The sequence below is a fragment of the Lepidothrix coronata genome, unplaced genomic scaffold, assembly GCF_001604755.1.
Source record: "Lepidothrix coronata isolate B3197 unplaced genomic scaffold, Lepidothrix_coronata-1.0 Scaffold329, whole genome shotgun sequence".
NCBI classification, from domain to species: Eukaryota; Metazoa; Chordata; class Aves; order Passeriformes; family Pipridae; genus Lepidothrix; species Lepidothrix coronata.
The window spans coordinates 120653-139828 of NW_016690509.1; the positions used below are offsets into that span (position 1 = coordinate 120653).

The 19176-nt window shown below is 57.9% G+C and overlaps 2 protein-coding genes across 4 annotated transcripts in view; both read right to left on the reverse strand.

Annotated features, from left to right (window-relative positions):
• Positions 1 to 21: 21 nt before the first annotated feature.
• Positions 22 to 10467, reverse strand: SYT12 (synaptotagmin 12). Of its 2 annotated transcripts, none has more exons than XM_017838264.1 (8): positions 10249 to 10467; positions 7552 to 7619; positions 5994 to 6187; positions 5318 to 5710; positions 3436 to 3651; positions 3220 to 3340; positions 2860 to 2993; positions 22 to 2184 (listed from the first exon to the last, which is right to left on the reverse strand). In XM_017838264.1, the coding sequence occupies exons 2-8, from the start codon at positions 7589 to 7591 to the stop codon at positions 2011 to 2013; spliced, it is 1272 nt and encodes a 423-aa protein (XP_017693753.1). In that variant the 5' UTR covers positions 7592 to 7619; positions 10249 to 10467; the 3' UTR covers positions 22 to 2010. The 2 variants fall into 2 exon arrangements, with proteins under 2 accessions (XP_017693753.1, XP_017693752.1); XM_017838263.1 differs by having other exon boundaries at positions 7552 to 7793.
• Positions 10468 to 13618: 3151 nt separating this feature from the next.
• The window catches only part of PTDSS2 (phosphatidylserine synthase 2), a 32229-nt gene continuing 26671 nt past the window's right edge, over positions 13619 to 19176 (reverse strand). For both annotated transcript variants that reach the window (XM_017838260.1, XM_017838261.1), the window contains exons 11-12: positions 15585 to 15770; positions 13619 to 14497 (exon numbers count right to left, since the gene is read on the reverse strand). In XM_017838260.1, the coding sequence (XP_017693749.1) occupies positions 14353 to 14497; positions 15585 to 15770 (331 nt within the window). In that variant the 3' untranslated portion in view covers positions 13619 to 14352. The remainder of the gene's footprint in view (positions 14498 to 15584; positions 15771 to 19176) is intronic.

The window sequence follows — 19176 nt, forward strand, 5'->3', positions numbered from 1 at the left end:
CCGGGGAGGGTGACTAAGGAAATGGGTGCCAGCCCAGCAATCCTCTGGCACTGCTTGGAGTGACCCGGTGTGTCCACACCACAGCCAGCACAGCCCAAACCCCTCGGGGCTGTCCCATCCCCTCACACCCAGGAGAGGGGCTTGGCAGGGGGCTCAGCCCTGCTCTGGGCTTGCATTGGGATGGGCATGGGGAGCTCCTGGGACACCAAGATCCGCTGGGAACCCCACAGCAGCAAAGGCAGGAGGGAGCCTCGTGTCCCTCCCAGGCCTTCTCCCAATCCTGTACCCCCAAACTAATCCATCTCTCACATTGCTTCTTGCCAGTTGATCCCCATTTCCAAAGCCTCTCTCCATCCCCACACAGCCCCTGCCCTATCCCCTCTCCTTGCTGGCTCCAGTCCCACTCACAGGGTCCACCCGTCCTCCCCAAAAATAGCTCCAGCAGCGTTTTTTTGCCCTCAGGATGAAGGAAAAGGTGCTGAGGTGCCTTGAAAGAGGAATGTCCAGAGAGGGGCACAATAAACAGCCCCAAACCACATGTTCCCCATCATTTTGGGGCTGAACATCACCGATGTTGCCCGGGGTGATTCCAGAACCTGTGGAAGTCACTCACCTCATCCCGAGCAAGGCTCAGCACTCGGCAGGAGCTGCAGGACAGCCAAGGATCTCTGTGTCTGTCTCTTCCCAAAAGCTGGCTGCGGTAGCTAATAAGAAAATTTTCCCCCCAAAGCTCGGGGCCTGTGAGTACTGGCTGTGAACAACTTCCCAAAAAAGCCTTCAGAAAAGCTCATCCTTCCAGCCCCTCCATCCTTGGCTCGTGCCTCGGTGCCTGGGGCCGGCCGTGCGTCAGCCACGGAGCGATGGCACCAACTCACCTGGCAGCAGATGGGACAGGGGGGCTCCTGGAGGGGAAGGTGGGGAGGAGGAGGAGATGGAGCATGGGAGAGGGAAATCTGGGCATCAGTGAGCGGAGACGGGCACGTACGGGAAAGGAGCCGGAGCAGAGGGGTGTGACGGAACAGGGACATCACAGCCCTGTCCCAAAGCCAAGGTCAGGCAGGACAGACGAGAAGGGAAAAGTGTCACCAGCTCACGGGATAACTCACCTCGCAGTCACCTTTAATGGGGGGAAAACGGCTAAATGGCTCATTCCCACTTTTTTCCCCCAGGCAGCCACATCCCAGTGTGTGCTCGCCCTGCGGCGCTGCTTTCCTGGCACACGGCCCCCAGCTTTCCCAGCCTGGCTCCCCACCAGCATCCTGCAGGCAGGGAAAAGCCGAGGCTGCAGGCAAGGGGGGATGCGGCCCCAGGGCATCCCCTGCCACGAGGGGCTCCAGCGGAGCCCTCTGCCTGTCACCCTCAAACCCCAGAGCTTGGAAACCAAGTCCAGCCCCCTCCTTGCAGCCAGCGGAGACGGGCAGGGATTTACTGCGTGGGAAAACAGATGGAAGGAGAAGCCATATGTAATAACAATTGCTTTTTCTGCTCTTATTGCTCCCTTTCTCCGTTCTCACTGGAAACATTCTGTCCCCAGCACGACACGCCGAAATCCCTCTTAAAAATCCCCCCAGGATTGCCGCTCTCGCCGAGAGGAGCCACACCATGCTGGCATTTATCACCCCCCTCAGAAAACCCCACATTCCAAAGGAATCCCCCCTCTCCCGTGCAGCCTTAGGGTCCGTGTTTGAGGATTCCACCGATTTTGAGGCCGCTGGGATGCTCAGCCCAGCCGTCTGGGGAGGTTCTGGCTGGTTTTGGTCCATCTGGGCTCCTTGCCAGCGGGTCTGTCCGTCAGTCCCCACGTGTGGGGGACCCAGGAGGGCAGAGATGAAGCCACAGAGTCGCTCCACCCATCCTCGGGGTGTTTTAGGCAGGAGCTGCCCCTCTGAGGTGCCGGCAGCTCGGCCTTTGGGGTGTCACAGAGTCCTGCTCAGCCCCTGCCCGGCGGCTCCGGGCCCTGCGGTGCCCGGCAGAGCCGGCGTCGGGGTGCAGCCCCCCCCAGGAGCCCCCCTAATTCCTGCGGAGTGGGTGCCACATGGACACGGGCTTCCTCAGCGTGGCCAGCATCTGGTTCCAGTGCGTGGTGCCCATCCCGCTGGCGGTGGGGCCGATGAGCACGTGGCCCGTGTTGTCCCCGCGTCCGTCCTCGCCGCTCTCGGCCACCGTCACGCGCAGGGACAGCTCCTGGGGGGCTCGGGGGTGTCACCACACGCCGGCCCCCAGCCCGGACACGTATCCCTGTGCTCTTCCCAAGTGCACACACACACACATAGTGCCAGACCGTCCATACTCCCTCCACCCCATAAATTCACCCCCAAAACAGCTGTACCCCACGTACAGCCCTCTGTGCCCCCACCCTCTTCAAACCCACTCCCTGCACTCGAAACCTCCCCCAAATCCCCCCATGCCACTATATATACACACCCTCTAATACCCCCATACTTAAACATCCTCCTATTTTTCCCCACATCCCCTAAATCCAGATATGCCCCTGTCCACATACACAACCACCCCCCCATACATATGCACACCTTATATCCCAGCCCACACATCTACATCCCCCCACAAGAGTCCCCCACACGCATCCCCCCCACCAGCCACTTCCACACATCCACATCCCCTCCAAACAGTCCCCCCACCAATCCCCCAAAAGTCACCCACACCCACATCCCCCTAAAAGCCCCTCCCCATGTCTGCTCCATGCCCTGCCCCACTCATACACCCCCAAACCATCCCTGCACACCCCTGGCCCCCACAGCTCCCAGGATCCCCCCAGAACCCCTCATCCTCCTGGAACTCCCCACTGGAGGATCTGGGGAGCTCGAGGAGCGGTGGGATGTGCCCCGAGCTGGGCCAGACCTGGAGCACGATGGCCGGCACGGAGAAGATCATGGCCTCGTTGAACACGGGGTTGGTGTCCCCCCTCTTCACCGCCGTCTTCTTCTTGCTGATCTTCCTCCCGTCCTGCAGCAGGTACACCTTGACGAAGGGATCTGCTCGAGAGGTGGGGGAGAGACCCCAGGGTCAGTCACACGTGTCCCCAGGGTCAGTCACACGTGTCCCCAGGGACGTGGAGAAAGAGGGGGGACCCTCTCTAGTGGCCCTTCCTCAGCGGGAGCCGCTCCAGTAAAGATCTGTGTGGTCACTGGCGCAAACCAGGGCAAACCTCAGCCCACCACGGGCCCCCCGTGCCCGCCCGGCCCCCCCCAGCCCGCTCACCTGCGGTCACCTTGCCGTTGGTCCACACGAGGTTCTTGGCCTTGACCACCACCACCGTGAGCCGCTCGGCCGTGGGCAGGTAGCTCAGGGAGAGCAGGATCTCCCCCACCGTGTCCACGGGCTGCGGGACACAACGCCCCGTCACCCACCGACCCCTGGGAGCCCCCCCCCCGAGACCCGAGGTGGGAGACGGGGCACCCCCCCGGCCCCGCTCACCTTGCTCATGTCCTGCAGGTAGAGCCAGGCGTTGAAGGGGCGCGTGGCCAGGTCCAGGTCGGAGAGCTTGAGCTCGGCCACGCCGGTGCTGACGCTCCTCTCGTCCTCGTCGATGCCGAAGACGGAGAAGCGCAGGCTGTTCTCCTCCAGCGCCGCCGGGTCCAGCGGGATGGAGAAACGCTCGTCGAAGGCCACGGCGTAGGCGCTCCTCTGGATCTGCCACGGGAAGGAGGGATTGCCCTGGCACCCCTCGGGTTTAGGGGCTACGTGCAAGACCCACCTTGTCTCTCCTCATGGGAGCTGCGAGGAGCTCGTGGCCTCGGGGGGCGAGGGCATCCCCGAGAACAACGAAGTCAGGGAGGGCATCCCCGGCCTGATGGAGCTGGGGGGTCCTAGCCTCCACGGGGATGAGTTATTTCCCACCCCACCCCAGCAGCCACTCAGCCACTGGGGCAAAAATCAGGGCTGTGACCTGCCCCCAGCGCCTGTTAATTCTTTTAATTAAAAAAATTGAGGTTGGTCTGGTGCTCTCAGATCCATCCAGGCACCCTGAGAGCTTGGATGTGCATCTGGCTTGGCCACATCGGGCTCCAGGATTTTGCTGAGGGGGTGTAATTCCCAACCCCACTCCGAGACGGAGCTGAACCAATCCCTGGATGTGCCCAATGGGAATGGTGCCTTTTGGCTGACACTGTCCCCGTGCCACATCATTCCCTGGGAGCAGAGGCAGCAGCAGCTCCAGGGGCCCATCCTGAAGGTGTTGATCCCAAAGCTGTTTTTTCAAACCCCTCCATAAGCAACACCAAAAGCTCCGACTGGGCCTTCATCTGTGGCCTGGGGGCAGCTGAGGACAGAGTGCTGGTGAATTATAAATAATGATGCTAAATAATAAATACCTCCAGAGCAAAAACGAAGAGCCTGAGATCTGGATGGAAAAATGGTCTAAAAGGGCTCTGTGGAAATATTTTGGAGGCAGCAGAGGGTTTGTGTGCACGGAGCGACACCTCATTCCCCCCCACTGAGGGGTTTCTTGGTGGGATGAAGATTCCAAATAAATATCTCGGTTAAATCAAACTGGCTGACCCTGAGCTCTCCAAAAAGCAGCTGCTGAAGGAAAACTGAGGCTCCTGCTTTCTGAGGGGCGCTTAAAAAGAGAAGTTTTGCCCCAAATCCACCCCCGGTGGTGGACCTGACATTGCAGCCACATGGATCTTTCTGCATGGAGAGGGAAAAGCTGTGGCAAGGAGAGGGATTGCAGGGCCTCTGGGGACTCAGGGGGGCTGTGAGGACTCAGGTGGGCTGTGGGACCATGGCAAGACATTAAGAGCACCTGCCCAAACTGCCACTGCCCCCCAAGTTTCACCCCAGGCCACTTCTTCCACCTCCCACAGCATCCCCGGCACTTGGAGCAGGGCAATTCAAGTAGGATAACCTGCCACCAGCCACACTCGGAGATGACAAAGTCAGCCCAAATCCCAGCCAAAGGGGAGACACCTCTGCCTCTGCCAAGCCTCTGATGTGCAAACCCACCTGGGACACCCCCCAAAATCCTGTGCCAACTGCATCCAGTCCCGACGCACCGGGAGCTTCCTGTTCCCAAACCCCTGTCACTGCCCTGGGAAGCTGAGATCCCCAAAATCCCATGCCAACCATATCCAGCCCTGGCATGCCTGAAAGTCTCCTAACCCCAACCCCCAAACTTCCCACTGCCTCGGGAAGCTGAAACCCCCAAAATCCCGTGCCGACCGCACCCGGTCCTGATGTGTCCGGAGCTCCCTGCTCCCAAACAAACCCCCACCACTGCCCTGGGGAGTGTGCCCAAGGGATGCTGCCACCCAAAATCCCACGCCGGGGTTCCGCGGGGGGCCTGGGGGGGACTCACCCGGGAGATGCCGACGATCTGCTCGGCCGGGAGGAGGCTGATCCGCATGAAGCAGGACTCGAACCGCGCGTCCTCCTTCTCCAGCAGGTCCTTGCCCTGCAGCAGCGTCACGTGCAGGGCGGCCGCCTTCCCGTCGTACTCCATGGACACCTCCACCTGCCCCACCGTGAAATCCTGCCCGAAGTTGTTCCCGATGGACGAGATGGAGTTGAGGGAGTCGGCCGAGATGGATTTCTTCAGGGGGCCGTAGTGGGCCAGGCCCAGGTCTCTGCCCATCAGCTCCAGGCTGCCCAGCTCCTGGATGCTCTCCAAGGTGTCCTCTGCCCTCAGGCTGCTCCTGCGGCTGGCAGCGCTCTGACCCGGCGTCCGCTGTGAGCCCGGGGCCAGCCCTCGCTGCCAGGGAAAGGAAACCAGGCGATGCCATCCCGTCCCTCCAGCTGGGCTTCTCCGGCGCCTCTTTGGATGCCTCCCGGCCCCTGCCTGGCCCCAAGCTGCCGCGGCAGCGAGCCCGGTGCCTCCCGCAGCTCCCAGCTCCGCCGATCCCCCCCAAACGCTCCACCAGCACCGGGTCGCCGCCCGTGGCCGTTCCCGCTGGGAGCCAGGAGATATTTTCACCCTTCCAGCATCCCACACGTCGCAAAGGGAAGGAGACCAACCCGGCTTTCCCCCCTTTTACCTTGTGCCTGACGTCCGGGTACGCGGCTCCGTACTTCTGCTCCAGGTACCGGTAGTCATAGTTCGGGAAGGGGGAAGGGGCCGGGTAGCTGCCGGAGCGCCAGAGCTTCCAGAGGTTGATGGCTGCGATTCCCAGCAGCGCCAAGGCGCCGGCGGCGTAGAGCCCGATCTCCCACCGCGGCGGGCTGGAGGCCACTGGAGGGGACAAGGGGCTCCGTGAGCTCGTCACGACCCCCGGGCTGAGCCTTCAGCCCCAGCCGCTTCCACGCCAGGAACTCGGCTCCAAGCTCCGAGGACGGGATGGGCCAAGGGGGGGGATAAACCACAGCTCCCACCCGGGTCAGGCAGCGGCTTTGCCAGCCAAAAAAATGACAGTCCTGGCTTGGCTTTTTCGGGAGGTGACGTGCTCCTGCTTCCCAGCCCCGCTTCCCAGCGAGTGGCTGCATCGCTCCCGGGGTGCCGGGGGTCCCTTCGCCAGCTGCGGCTCCGTCCCACCGACAGATGTGCCCCGTGCGCATCTGCATCGCCCTCGCTGCCGCCTGGGTCCCCGCGGGCTGGGGATGCCAGGAAAATCCAGAAATAGGGGGAAAACCAAACCCAAAGGCTGCTGGAAACGGGGGCAGAGCCCCCCGGGTGCTGCTGGAGCGAGCGGGGAGGGAGCGCCGGGCTGGGCAGCGATGCTCCAGCGAGCGGTTCCTGCTGCATTGCACCAGCCTCCATCACTCCCGCGCGGAACCGACACCGACCGCTCCGGGGAGCGCAAAAACAGCGGGAAAAGAAAGGATTTCTCATCCCAGAGCGCTGCCGGGGAGCCCTCCGGCATCGCGGCGCGGCGCTCCCTCCTTCGGAGCCGGAAAAAGCCCAAAGCCGGGCTGAACTCCCACATCGCATCCGAGCACAGGCACAACCTGCTGCTCCCCCCAGCCCTCCTCCGGCAGGAACAGAGAAAGGATGAGCAGAAGGAACTGACTATCTGCATCCAAAGCACCTAATCCGGATCCCGGGAGCAGCCCAGAGGGATCTCGGGGGTTAAACCTCGGGGTAGGAGCCAGGCCCTGCTTCCTCCACCTCTCCCAAACCCCATAAGGACTCTGATTTATCCCTGCATCCCGGTTAAGGATGCTGGGGGAAGAAGTCAGAGGTTTCCCGTGCCAGAGTTCCCAGGCTCCTGCTACGACAGAGGGGCAAAACTCGAGAATAAAAATAAAACTGGCAGAATAATCCTTTACTGGCGCCTGCTTCTGAATAACTCCAGGTACAAAAATCCCAGTTGAACCGCAACCTGCTTCCTCCTCACTCCTGCCCCTTTCCGAGGGCTGAGCATTAAAACTTGGGGGCTTTAAGGGTTTTACCCACGTTTTAGGAAACTAAACCCCATATCTTGGAGGCTTTAAGGGTTTTGCCCACGTTTTAGTAAACAAAATCCCACAGGCGTGTGGGGCACAGGGTTCTCCCGGTGGGAAGCAGCGAGGACCAGCCATCCCTCCCAAAAAAGACCTCGGTGTGAGCCCGGCCAGCACTGCCCCAAACCCTCCCCGGGCTCTCTCGGGAGGACTCACCGCTGAAGCGGGATCTGCTGACGTGCCCGGTGGTGTCCATGGCAAACGCTCCCTGCGAGCGGGACAGCCTGGAATGCGCGAGACACGGCGTCGGGGTGAAGGCAAATCGTTCAAAAATCGAACGCCTTGTGATTTTCCTGCAGCGAGCGTTCCATCACTGCTCCCCCTCCGCTGCTCCCGGCCTTGGCTCCTCTTCCAGGCGCTGAGCAAAGGCGCTGAAGCCTCTCAGCCGGCGGCAGGAGCTGGAGGAGGGATGGAAACCACTTGGGAAGAGGCAGAGCCGCTCGATTTGCCTCGGGAGTGTTTAGTGGGTGACATTCCCAACCAGAATGTCCTCCCTCCCGCAGCCCTTAAAGCCCTTTGCTGCTTTTCCAGCTTAAATCTTCCTTCTCCTGCTGCAGTTTGCCAGACTCTCCCGAGGCTCTGCCCTGGCCCCAGGTGAGGGGGGCAGTCCCACTCCCCAGTTTTGGGGTTGCTGCAGGTGATGCCATTCCCCAGGAATCAGCTCCTGCGGTGGGAAAGCTCCGCCACCTTCCCCCCGTGAAGGGGTTTCCCAGTCGAGTCATACAAGAGATCCATCCTAATGGAGGGAAGCTGCTCCTCCAGGCAGATCCCAGTGAAGGCACCACGGATGCCAAAGGGGATTTATCCAGGACAACTATTTCCTGCTGTACAAAGGGGGTTTGGGATCCCCCAAAACACCCAGAATGCTCCCTGGCATCCGAGCCAGGAAATCACAGCCCATGGGATGCTGACGTGATCCCACAGACCCCCAACCTCAGCACTGCATCTAAACCCTCTCCCCACCCCCCTCAGAGCCCCCCAGCCCCTCTCCAGAATTTCCACAGCCCCAAAGCCTACTCATGGCAGGGGAGAAGGAGCTGGGTTGGCCTCAGACGGATGATCCCGCAATATTTGGGTCTCACTTTCCAGCTTCAAGCACTGTGGGGCGATCAACCCTCCCCAAAACCATCCAGGCTTGGATTTTAACAGGCAAAGGTGGGGCTGTCAGTGTATTACAGAGGAAAATATGAGCTGTGCTGGCCTGGCCTGGCTGGGGACCCTCTGCAGGGACACGTGGCCCATTTTTGGGTTAACAGGAGGAGGGGGGGTCCTAAATGCAACCCAAAGGGACAGCGAGGCTGAGGTGGGGCTGGGAGATGCCCAGCTCCTCCCCAGCCTCCTCCCACCGGCACAAACCTCCCCAGGCAATCGATAAAACAGGAATAACCCGGCTGAGAACGTGCTGAACTCGTGTCACACACGGGCTGAGCTCAGCTAGAGGGATGCTCTGCTGCTTGGTGCTGAAAACTGGCATCCAAACACAGCAACACGATGGAGACTTGCCACCTCTTTTTGTGCCCTGAAAAGCTCCCATGCCCAAGCAAGGGGCTTCGCTCCTTTCCACATTTCCCAGTGTTTGGGTTTTTTTAATACGAAAACAGCAAAGTTTTCACGACCGACTCTTCCTGCAGGAGGACAAAGCTCCTCCATCTCTTCCCAATTTCTCTTGGAAATCAAAAAGAATTTCTGATTTTCCTTTTCTTTCAGAGCTTCTCCCCTCAAACCCTCCTTCTCTAAGCAGCAAGTTAAGCAGATTTCCGAGGCATCACCCGGAAAGAGACTGCGGTGCTCAGTTCTAGGACGAAATCCAGAGGTATTTTCCTGTTAGGAAAACAGCATCAACCTCTCCCGAGCGAGGAAACGGAGGTGGAGGTGCTCGGGGAAGGATTCATGGCTTTTTTTGTAAACCAAGCTCTTCCCTGGAGCGTTTCACTGAGCTGCTCTGACATCCCCCTGACCTGCTGCTCAAAATCCTGGGAAATCAAACCTGAGGGATTTGGAAGGAACTGGCACCATTCTCCCGCCGCCGGCAGCTCAGGGATAGGTGGATTTCTTACCCACAGACCTCAAGACCAGGGTGCAGAGCCCTGGTTTGGGGTAGAGAGCCCCAGAACAGGGTGCAGAGTCCCAGAACAGGGTGCAGAGCCCCCTCCATCCATCCTAACATCCTAATACTCAGGGCCAGGGCAGCTTTGTTTTCCTTGGGAGCTGCTGCAGACCTTGGGTTCCTTTTCCTGCTTGGAGGGGCAATAAAACAGCTCGATGAGGAGAGAGAAACAGCATCAAAGCCGCGTGTCCCCCCTGGAAAAGGGGGTCCCCCCCCAACCTTCGGTACTTGTCACCCGGTTGCTGTTTTGGCACCACCACCAGCTGAGGCTGCAGGCACAGAAACCAAATTGCTGGTCCCAGAGCACCGGGACCAACCTGGGTACGACCCCTCCCCGAGCACGCTGCAGTCCCCAAATGTCCCAGTCCAGGTTCCAGCCATCTCCCTGCTCATCCATCCCTCCCTGCCGTGCCGGGCGTGCTGAGCCCGGGCTAAACTCGGCTCGCTGGTGCCACTGGTCCTGCGGCTATGCCCACCCGGGCGGGGCTCTGCCAGCCCCTTCCATCCCCCTCCTGCCCTGCCTGGCCTCCATCCGCAGGGCACAGAAGTGGGATGGAGTTCGCTCCTGGCACAGATAAAAAGACGCATCCCAAACTTGCCAAAACACAAGGATTTGGGCTCCGCGCTCACCCCCCGCCCTCCCCGGCCCCTCGCAGGGGACCCATCCCACCCCCACGGGCACCCAAACCGGCGGCCCCCCACCGCTGCACCCCCCGCACCCCCCGGTTCCTCCCGCCGCGCTTTACCTGGACAGGTACAAATCCTCGGGGGTCTGCGGGGACCCTCGGGGTGTCCGCTCCCACGGCGGGGGGAACGCGGCGACCGCCGGGGTCCGCCCGGCCGGCGGTGGGGACCGGGCAGAGCCCCCTCCCCTGCCAGGGGGTCCCTGAGCTCAGCCCCGGGATCCAAGGAGCTCCTCCCTCCCGGGATGCTTCCCGCCGGTGGGTACCGGGCAGAGCCCCCCCTCTCCGCTGCCCGGGGGTCCCTGCGGGTTGGGAGCTCAGCCCCGGGATCTCCGCCCCCCCCCGCCCCCCAATCCGGGATGCTTCCCGGCCGTGCCAGACCGGGAGCGGCTCCGCTCCCTCGCCCAGCCCAGCCCGGGGCGGAGCCGGGCGGCACTGCCCGCTCATCCGTGCGATGAGCTGGGCGGTCTCTGCGCTCGCCAGACCCTCCCCGGGGTTTGGCTTAACCCGGCCCAAACCCCCCCCGGGCAGAGCGGAGCGGGGGAGATGCTCTACCCTGCCCGGAGGCAAGGGATGCTCTACCCTGCCCTGGGCACCCAAGGGAGGGGATGCAGGGGTCTCTCACTCTCGATTTGCCTCCCAGGCTGGCAGCTTTCCTTAGGAAGTTGCCATAAAAAAAACCCAAAAATCCACAGAAATCACCCCAAACCCTGCAAACCCACCCCAAACCCCAGCCAGGAGCGTGGAGGGACAATGCCAGCTCCCTCGTCCCACACCAGAGACCCTCCACTGCCTGCAGGCAGCTCTGGGCACAGGGGGCTTCCCCAAATCCCACTTCCCGCTGCCCAGGGACCCCCCTCGCCCCTCCCACTGCACCTCTGCATCTCCAGCTCCTCCTCCTCGTGGATCCTGGTGAGTGTTTCTCTCCATGGGGACCCACATCCCCTCCCAGTGCCCCCCAAAGCCAGTGGGATCATCACCCCAGAGCCAAATCCTCAGGTCCCAAACAGCTTCCAGCTCTGTGTCCCTCCTGGCCGTGGGGACACCTGGAGCCATCCAGCAAGGTCTTGGCTCTGGATGTTCCTGAGAAAAAAACCCATCAGATCCTCTCCCTCTGCAGCAAAAGTTGGAACCTTTTGGGATTTGGCCCAAAAAGCCCCTTGGGCAGTTTGGAGACCAAAGGCTCTGTGCCCACCACACCTGTGACACCGTGACCATCGGCCACACTGCCCCTACACACCATCCCAGGGGATCTTCCCTTTCCCTGCCTTCACACCCATGTTTTCAGCCACCTTACCTCAAGTGCCAGGTGACTTCCAGGGCGTTAAGGAGCCATTTCAGACAGCAGGAGAATCGCTTTGCTTGGAGAAAACGGAATAATTGCAACTTTGCGGGGAGAAAAGCCCACGCACCCTGAGCAAAGGTGGTCTCAGGGGCCACGGAGCAGTGTGACATTCCAGAGGAGCTGTAATTCCCAGGAACACCCACGACAGTCAGCCACAGGGCTGGCTCAACCCCTGCTGCAGCTCCCTGCTCCGGAGGGAGGGCAGCACTGGGACATGGTCCCACAATCTTGCCGGTGGGGAGTTCATTTTCAGGGAAAAAACAGAGCAAATTACAACTGTGCCAAAAACATCACCTGGCTGGGGGGAGCTGCCTCATCCTGCAGCCAAGGGTCCTTTCCATTGGGCTTCCTGGCCCTTCCTCTGGGTGTAGCTGGAAAAGAGCAGGCCACGGTCCTTTCCCAGTTCCCAAACTTCCTCTGCATCCCCAATGATAGGACAGGGTGTCCCCTCCAGGGCACAGCCCAGGATCCAGCACCCTCCTGCAGGGCTCCAGCCTCAGGGCAAAGGTGACCCCCACCAAGCTGTTCTAGACAGGATGGGGTAGGGATGAGGTTTGGAAAGCTCCAAAGGCCCCATCTGGATTTATCCAGCCTCACACAGGCACCAACTCACCTATTAAACACTCCTCCCTTTTGAAGCCAACACTTACCTTTGGTCAACATCATTACGAAGGCAGGGTGTAACCACAGGTGGGACAGACCTGTTCCAGCTTCCTGACCCAGGAGAGCTGGATACATCTGTGTGTGGAAGCAGGAGCCTGCCCCCTCTGCCCTCTTCACAGGGATAGTCCTATTTTAGGCCACCCCAAACATCATTCCCATGAGGCCTGTTGGCCTCCTTTCATCTTCTCCCCATGAGGCTGCTTGGAGCACCTCGAGGTGATCACAAAGGGATTCCTAAATCCAGCTGAGTTTGCCGTGATCAGAGCCCACCTTTTTCCCAGAAAACTTGGACATGTTCCTTACCTGGAGGGGCAGTATCCATCATCCATCCAGTGTGCTGGGGGTGGGGACGCAGCCCGAGCCCCCTCAGCCCCCCCAGCTCCACGTGTGAGGTGACAAGAGGGGACCCAAGGGCACACGCTGTCCCAAGGAACAGGCTGCACACAGGGCTTTATTACACAGGCAGGATCCACACTGCCCCTGGGAGCTGTCAGATGGATGCAGGCGAGCCAGTGTTTCCTGTATTGGGCAAAAAGCTCCAGGATATTTCGGGAACAGCAGGGATTCCTCACCGGGTGATGCCAGCGCAGGCCCTCTGGTGGGAAGGGTGTGCAGTAACAGGTCCCCCTGGGTCACCTGACCACCACCCCAACCGGTGATTCAAGAATTCCACACTGCCCATTGACCACTTTTTACGGCTGGGAAGTACCTGGGACACCAAAGCTGGGAAAAATGCAGGTGTTGGTTGTCATTCCCACACGAGACCAAACCGGATCGAAACCACAGATGTTCGCCAGGCAGGAGCCCTGCAAGCTCCTGCCACTTCCAAAATCTGGGGTTACGCCCTTGGAATTACACTGTGGCATTTGTGCCATTTTCCTCTGGATAAACACTTCCCTGGAAAAGCACCCTTTGGCAGCCTGATTGGACCAGAGCATTTAAGCAGCGACGGGGTGACACCAGTGCCCGGGACGGCGCCGCGAGGGCTCAGAGCAGAGGGTACAGAATCCACGCTCACCGGGGCTCTTACATTTTGGGAATAACGACCTGGGGGATAAAAAAAAAGCAGCCCAGGTTTCCAATTCCTCTTCCAGGATGCTGAGTCACCAGCAGAAACACTGCCTGGCTCAGGATGCTCAGACCTCCCCGGCCACACTGTGCCGGGGACGACACGCTTGGTCTGGGCCTGCTGCTGGCAGGGGGGTGGCACAGGGACAGAGGCCGGGCTGGGACTGCAGGGAACAGCTTTTCCAGCTGGACTCAGAGATTCCTCACTCTGGAGGTACCCCGGGAGGAACAGGGCAGTGACGAAGGGTGGCAGAGCCTGAGTGTGCCAGAGCCCAGGAGCGAGACCGTCCTGGTGAGGGGACACAAACCCAGCTGAGGACAAGGCAAATAACTTCAGACTGACGGAGCAACTCCCGGTTTCTGCTTGTGACACATTTTACTCCGCAGAGCGAAGGCAGGTTGACCTTTCTCACTTCACCTTCCCTTACATTTAAGAGATGACCAAGACTAAAAGAGAAATTAAAAATAAGAGCTAAGGAGAAGCTGCCTGTCTCCCCAGAGCTGTGATACACCACAAAACTACCACAGGCCGCTCCAGGATGCTGGAAGTCAAGTCAGATCCCCCCTGGAGGGGCTGGACCAGCAGTGTAGTGTGGTTCATCCTGTGCAAGGAGCAGCTCGGTCACAGGGCTCAGTTCACCCGCGTTCCTCTCGCTGAACACTTCGCCCAATCCTCCTCCGCAGCTCCAGGTAGTTTCAGCAGGAAGGAAAGAACTCATGTCCCGTGCCTGGTCTCTGTACAGCCCAGAACAAGTGTTCCTAATGCCCGAACGCCCCGTGGAACTCCGGGAATAGAGCAGCAGATCCCTGTGTGCTGTGCTCCGAGCCCCCGCCTCCACACCTGGTCTGGAGGACACACAGCACCCGCTGAAGGTCCCCGTTGTGCGGTGTTGGCTCTGACTTCCCTCCACACAGACCTTCTCCGACGACAGGAGGAGAAAGGGGGATGGGTGTCCGCGCCATCCTTCCCCCCCAGGGGATTCCCACACGCTGGAACGCTAACAATGACGATTAGGAGTTAGGGTGAGGTTGGGACTGTGCCCCAGGCCCGCTCGAGCACCACGAGTTCCCGTCAGCCCCGCGGCTGCTGCTCAGAGTTTCCTCTCCCGGGGTCTGTTCCCGTTGGGCTCCTCCAGCAGCGCCGAGTGCCGGTCCCCGTTGCTCAGGCATTTGTCCTTCTCGTGCCTGTGCTCCTGCTTCTGCCGCCGGATCTCCTTGTACCGCAGGGTGATGTCCCTGCAGCAAACACACAGCACACAGTTCCAGCCTGCAGCACGAGCAGTAAAGGAAGTCTGCCCTGAATGAAGCTCCCTTGGGATAATTTAACCCACTGGAGCCTCCGGCTGACGTTTCTACAAGTGCTGATGGCACTGAGGCACTGGAGGTTTGTGTTCCTTGCTGGTGGCCTGGCTCTTCTCACCTCTGCCACAGCACAACAGCCACTGCTGTCTCCTGCACACATCACTGCGGTTCAAGGAGTCATGGAATGCTTTGGGTTGGAAGGGATCTTAAAGCCCATCCAGTTCCCACCCCCTGCCATGGGTAGGGACACCTTCCACCAGCCCAGGTTGCTCCAACCAGGCCTTGGACACTTTCAGGGATGGGGCAGCCACAGCTTCTCTGGGCAACCTGTGCCAGGGCTTCACCACCCTCACAGGGAAGGATTTCTTCCCAATATCCCAACTAACCCTGCCCTCTGGCAGTGTGAAGCCAGTGCCCCTTGTCCTGTCACTGCCTCATATGCAGAGTCCCTCTCCAGCTTCCTTGTAGGCCCCTTCTGATACTGGAAGACTACCAATCCCTTGAGCCCTGTGCAGCTGCTTTCCATGGACTTGCTCAGAGCAGCATCCAAACCAAACACACATCACTTGGCTCCCTTGTCCCGACACTGGGACAGCTCAGACAACCTCAGACTGTTCTGGTAATGAAGCTGGAAACACCTCAGTCTAGCATGGAGGGAAAATAAAACCCCGATCCCATCTCCCACCTTCCCTCCCCTGGGAGCACTGGTGCAGTCAGGCACTTCCCTGCTGCCTCCTCCTGCAGCAGCACTAACACAGGCAGGGCCACAAAGCTTCCCAGAACCCCAGACTGGTTTGGGCTGGAAGGGACCTCAAAGGCCAACTTGTTCCACGGGCAGGGAGAAGGTGATCCAGAAAGAAAACTTCCAGGGATCAGGCACAGAGAGCTCCCTGTTCATTTAACAGCTGCAGCCACCCAGGAGAGCTGTGCTCCTTCTCTCCAGTAACAACAGCACATCTGAGGAGGGGCTGTCGAGCAAAGCCCCCTAAAATCCAGATGCAGCACATCCCACCCCACTCACCGGATGAAGAAGCGCCAGGCTGTCCAGGTGAGCACCAGGATAATCCCCAGGATCCAGCACTGGGTGATGTAGAAGGGCAGGGAAAGCGTGAGCGTGTAGGGATCGTACTTGACCACGATCAGGAACTCCGTGGCAGTAATAGCAGCAACCAGCCAGGCCTGCTGGCCCAGCTTCTTGTGGAACTTCCTGCCAAATAAACACACAGACAAGACATTTCCCTGCTGTCAGACGAAGGATTCGGAGAAACCTCCATAAAAGTACAGCTGGGAGAGCAATTTCAGTCAGCTTTGCCCAGTTCTGCAAGCCTAGTTTGGATCACACACGCGTTAAGACAACTTTCGTGTTGGCGTTACTTCAGTTTCCTCTCAGAGGCTCTGAAAACACATGAAAAGTTCAACTTCATCCCCACACGATGCAGGGAAGCGTCCCCATGCTCAGGTAAATCCACATAAATCAATCGTCTGATCAGCCTGAGACCAGCAGATGTTCAGGGTACGGTACCAAACGGGAGCTCTGCCCCTGGGTTTCCTCTGCAAACCTCAGCCACGCTGCCTTAAACATATTTAATCCTCCTGGGATTGCATTCTGGAACTTAATCTCTTCCCCCCCCAAAAAAAAAGTATTCGGTGAGCTGCCACTACTGATCTTGGAATGGGTTTTAAAGGAAAAAAAAAAGCTTAGTAACAACAGGCAAGATTCTGGGAGACCCAAGGGCTGTGTTCCGCTCCCAGGACAAACCAGGCCTGGGATAAACACGTGATTCCCAGGTTTGTTTTGAGCAGGTCAGGAAAGTTGTGGAGTCCAGGGATGTCTGGGAGCAATGCTGGAAAGTTCTGCTGCAGCAGCACCAAGGCATCCACTCCGGGGCTCTGATGTGATGTAAACTTGATTTTTTTTTGTACATAACAGTAATTTTTCTGGTGTGATTACATTTCTGCCAGTGGTACAGAGTATAGCTTGTCTGAGGTGGCTGAAGATTAATGAACCTAAATTAAATAAATGGGACTTCTGGTTCAGGAAGTCACACACCCCTGGTGACAAAAAGGCTCTTTTCCTTTAAAAACTAAAAGCTCACTTAACAAAATATTGAAAGTATATTTTTTTTTTTTTGTATCCATCAGATACGTCTGTAGTCATTGACACCCACCAGATACCAGCTTAAAGTTAAAAACAAAACCAGAAAAACCTCACAAAACATACAGTCATGTATAAAAAAAAATCCATATACTTATACATAAAAAAATCCATATAGTTATATATATATATATATATATAATAGTTGGTAGGAACCGTTTCCATTTGTTTTCGTAAGCAGTGAACTGGAAAAAGAAATGCCAAGTACCCCAAACTGCAAAGAAATACAGGATAGGAACTAAAATTTACTGCTGCAGTAGTAAAGAGTGATGGCTAAGTTTTATTATTAAGAAATACTAAAGAAAACTCTCATGCAGACTTTGCTGTAATCAAAATTTATGGAAAAATGGAGTCTAGGAAAGGTATCAGTTGTACTCCTGGTTATTAAAGAAGTAAAAGGTGATGGGAAGGTCTCAGGAAGCCTTATTCCAGGTAACAGCCTGCACTAGAAATCTGGGAAAGCTGCTGACCTGCACCAGGAGGATCCTCCTCTTCCCTTATCCACCCATGTCCTTTTGGGTTTTTTTTCACCCCAAGGCACCCATTCTGCTGCCTCTCATATTCCCGTTGCTCATATCTGCTCCAATCCCTTTGGACTGTCAGTGCCTGGGAAGGGATCTGAGCCTGGAGATCCAACAGGGCTTCTCCTCCCTCTCCTGAATCCAGGGAGTCCATCTCCCACCACACACACACAGCTTCTTACACAGGAGGCCCAGAGTCAGGTTTGACACCAATGAACAGTTCAAACCACACCAAATCATCCAAAGGCACTGGGAAGAAGAGGAAATAAATGAAGTGCAGGTGACTGCTGATGCAGAGGGGACAAGTGCATTCCATCTGAAAGGTCTCCTGCCTGGATCAGCTCGATGAAAGGCTTCAGAAACCGCTCCAGGGGGTCCAGCTCGTGTGGCAGATTAAATGGGCAAAGACCAGCCTTAACCACTGGCAGAGAGATAAAAGGAAGCAGCAGATGTCTCCCTGGGAATTCCAGCTGTTCAGATGATGAGGGCAGTTTTCTGCTCTCCTTCTTCCTCTGCCATCAGGGGAACAGATGACAGACAGAATTAAAGGCAACCCCTACACAAGAGCCAGGCAGACCCTAAAGCTGCCGAGGAAGAGACCTGGTTTCCTGCCCTCCTACTCGTGGGAGATTTTAAAGAAAAGCCCTTTTTTCACGTGATGAGTGAGATTAAAATTCCTGGCCTCTGTGCAGACTCCTTGGAAGCGACAGGAAGACTACAACCAGGAATGTATGACGAGCTCAAATGCTACAGACTGCTGCACTCACTAAGACATTCCTGGTCAGGAAGATTTCACACATCCAGTCCTCAGGAACTCGGAGGCAGCGTGTGGGTCAGCGTGGTGTGTGAGGGCTGGAGGGCAGCTTCACCCCTCCTCCTGGGCTGAGGCAATTCCAGGGACTCCACCAGCACTGTGCTCAGCCCGAGGTCCTGCAAGCAAAGCCCCAGAACTGTCTGCAGATCCTCAGAATCCTGAGTGGGAAGAAGAGTCTCCATATCGGAATTTCACTGCTTTCTAGACCCAGCACTGCAGGGTTGGCTGAAGAGATCTCATCCATTTATTCCAGACAGTCCTATCACCAGCAGGCATGGCAGCGAGCAATCCTTCTGTCAAGGCCAATGGAATATTCCAATCTCTGAGCGTTAACTTTCCAAAAGGAAAAGGTCAGGAGGGCTTCCCACGTGTTGTTAGTTGGGAGCCCCTGGTACAGCCAGCTCTTCCCAGCAGCTTCTACTCACACAACCACGGGAAGAATCCTAAATGATCCTGGGTTTGAAAGGATGTGCAAGTGAAGGTGGTAAATGGGGGCAGATTTTCTCTGCCTGGATGGCCTGGAACATGGAATTGAAGGCTGGTTGCAAAATCAGGTGCTCGGTTCTGCAGGACCAGCCCGATGTCAGCTCTGGGGGGGCATCAAGCAGAGCCAGGAACCTCAGAATCTGGGGGGCAGTTCCCCACCACAGAACATGGCAGGAGGTGGGGGCAATGATGTGGATATGCAGCTTGGGATGAGTTTCTCCAGCTCGTGGAAAGAACGGCACCAAACGGCCCCGGGAACGAGGCAGCGGTGACAGACGGCTCTCCTAAATGTCAGTGTTATGCCATGTGGTTGAACTGAGGGCAGAGGAGCTTTTCCAACCCAAACACGAGGCCCAGAAGATGAATGGAGCTAAGGAGAGGAGCTCAGCAGCGAGAGGCAGAGACCTCTTCTTACCTGTGAGTTGGAGGCACGTCCCAAACCAGTAGGTCCAAGGGCAGGGCAGCTGCCACTACGGAATGTCCTGAAATCCGACTAAGCAATGTGGGTTGGCCCTTCTTCCCAGTTCTAGGAGCCAAAGCCTTGCAAGGGGAACTGATCTTCAGAGAATGTTGGAACCCTAAATTCTGAACACAGACACTTTTTGGTGTTGGTCAGCGACAGACAATGAACACCCCT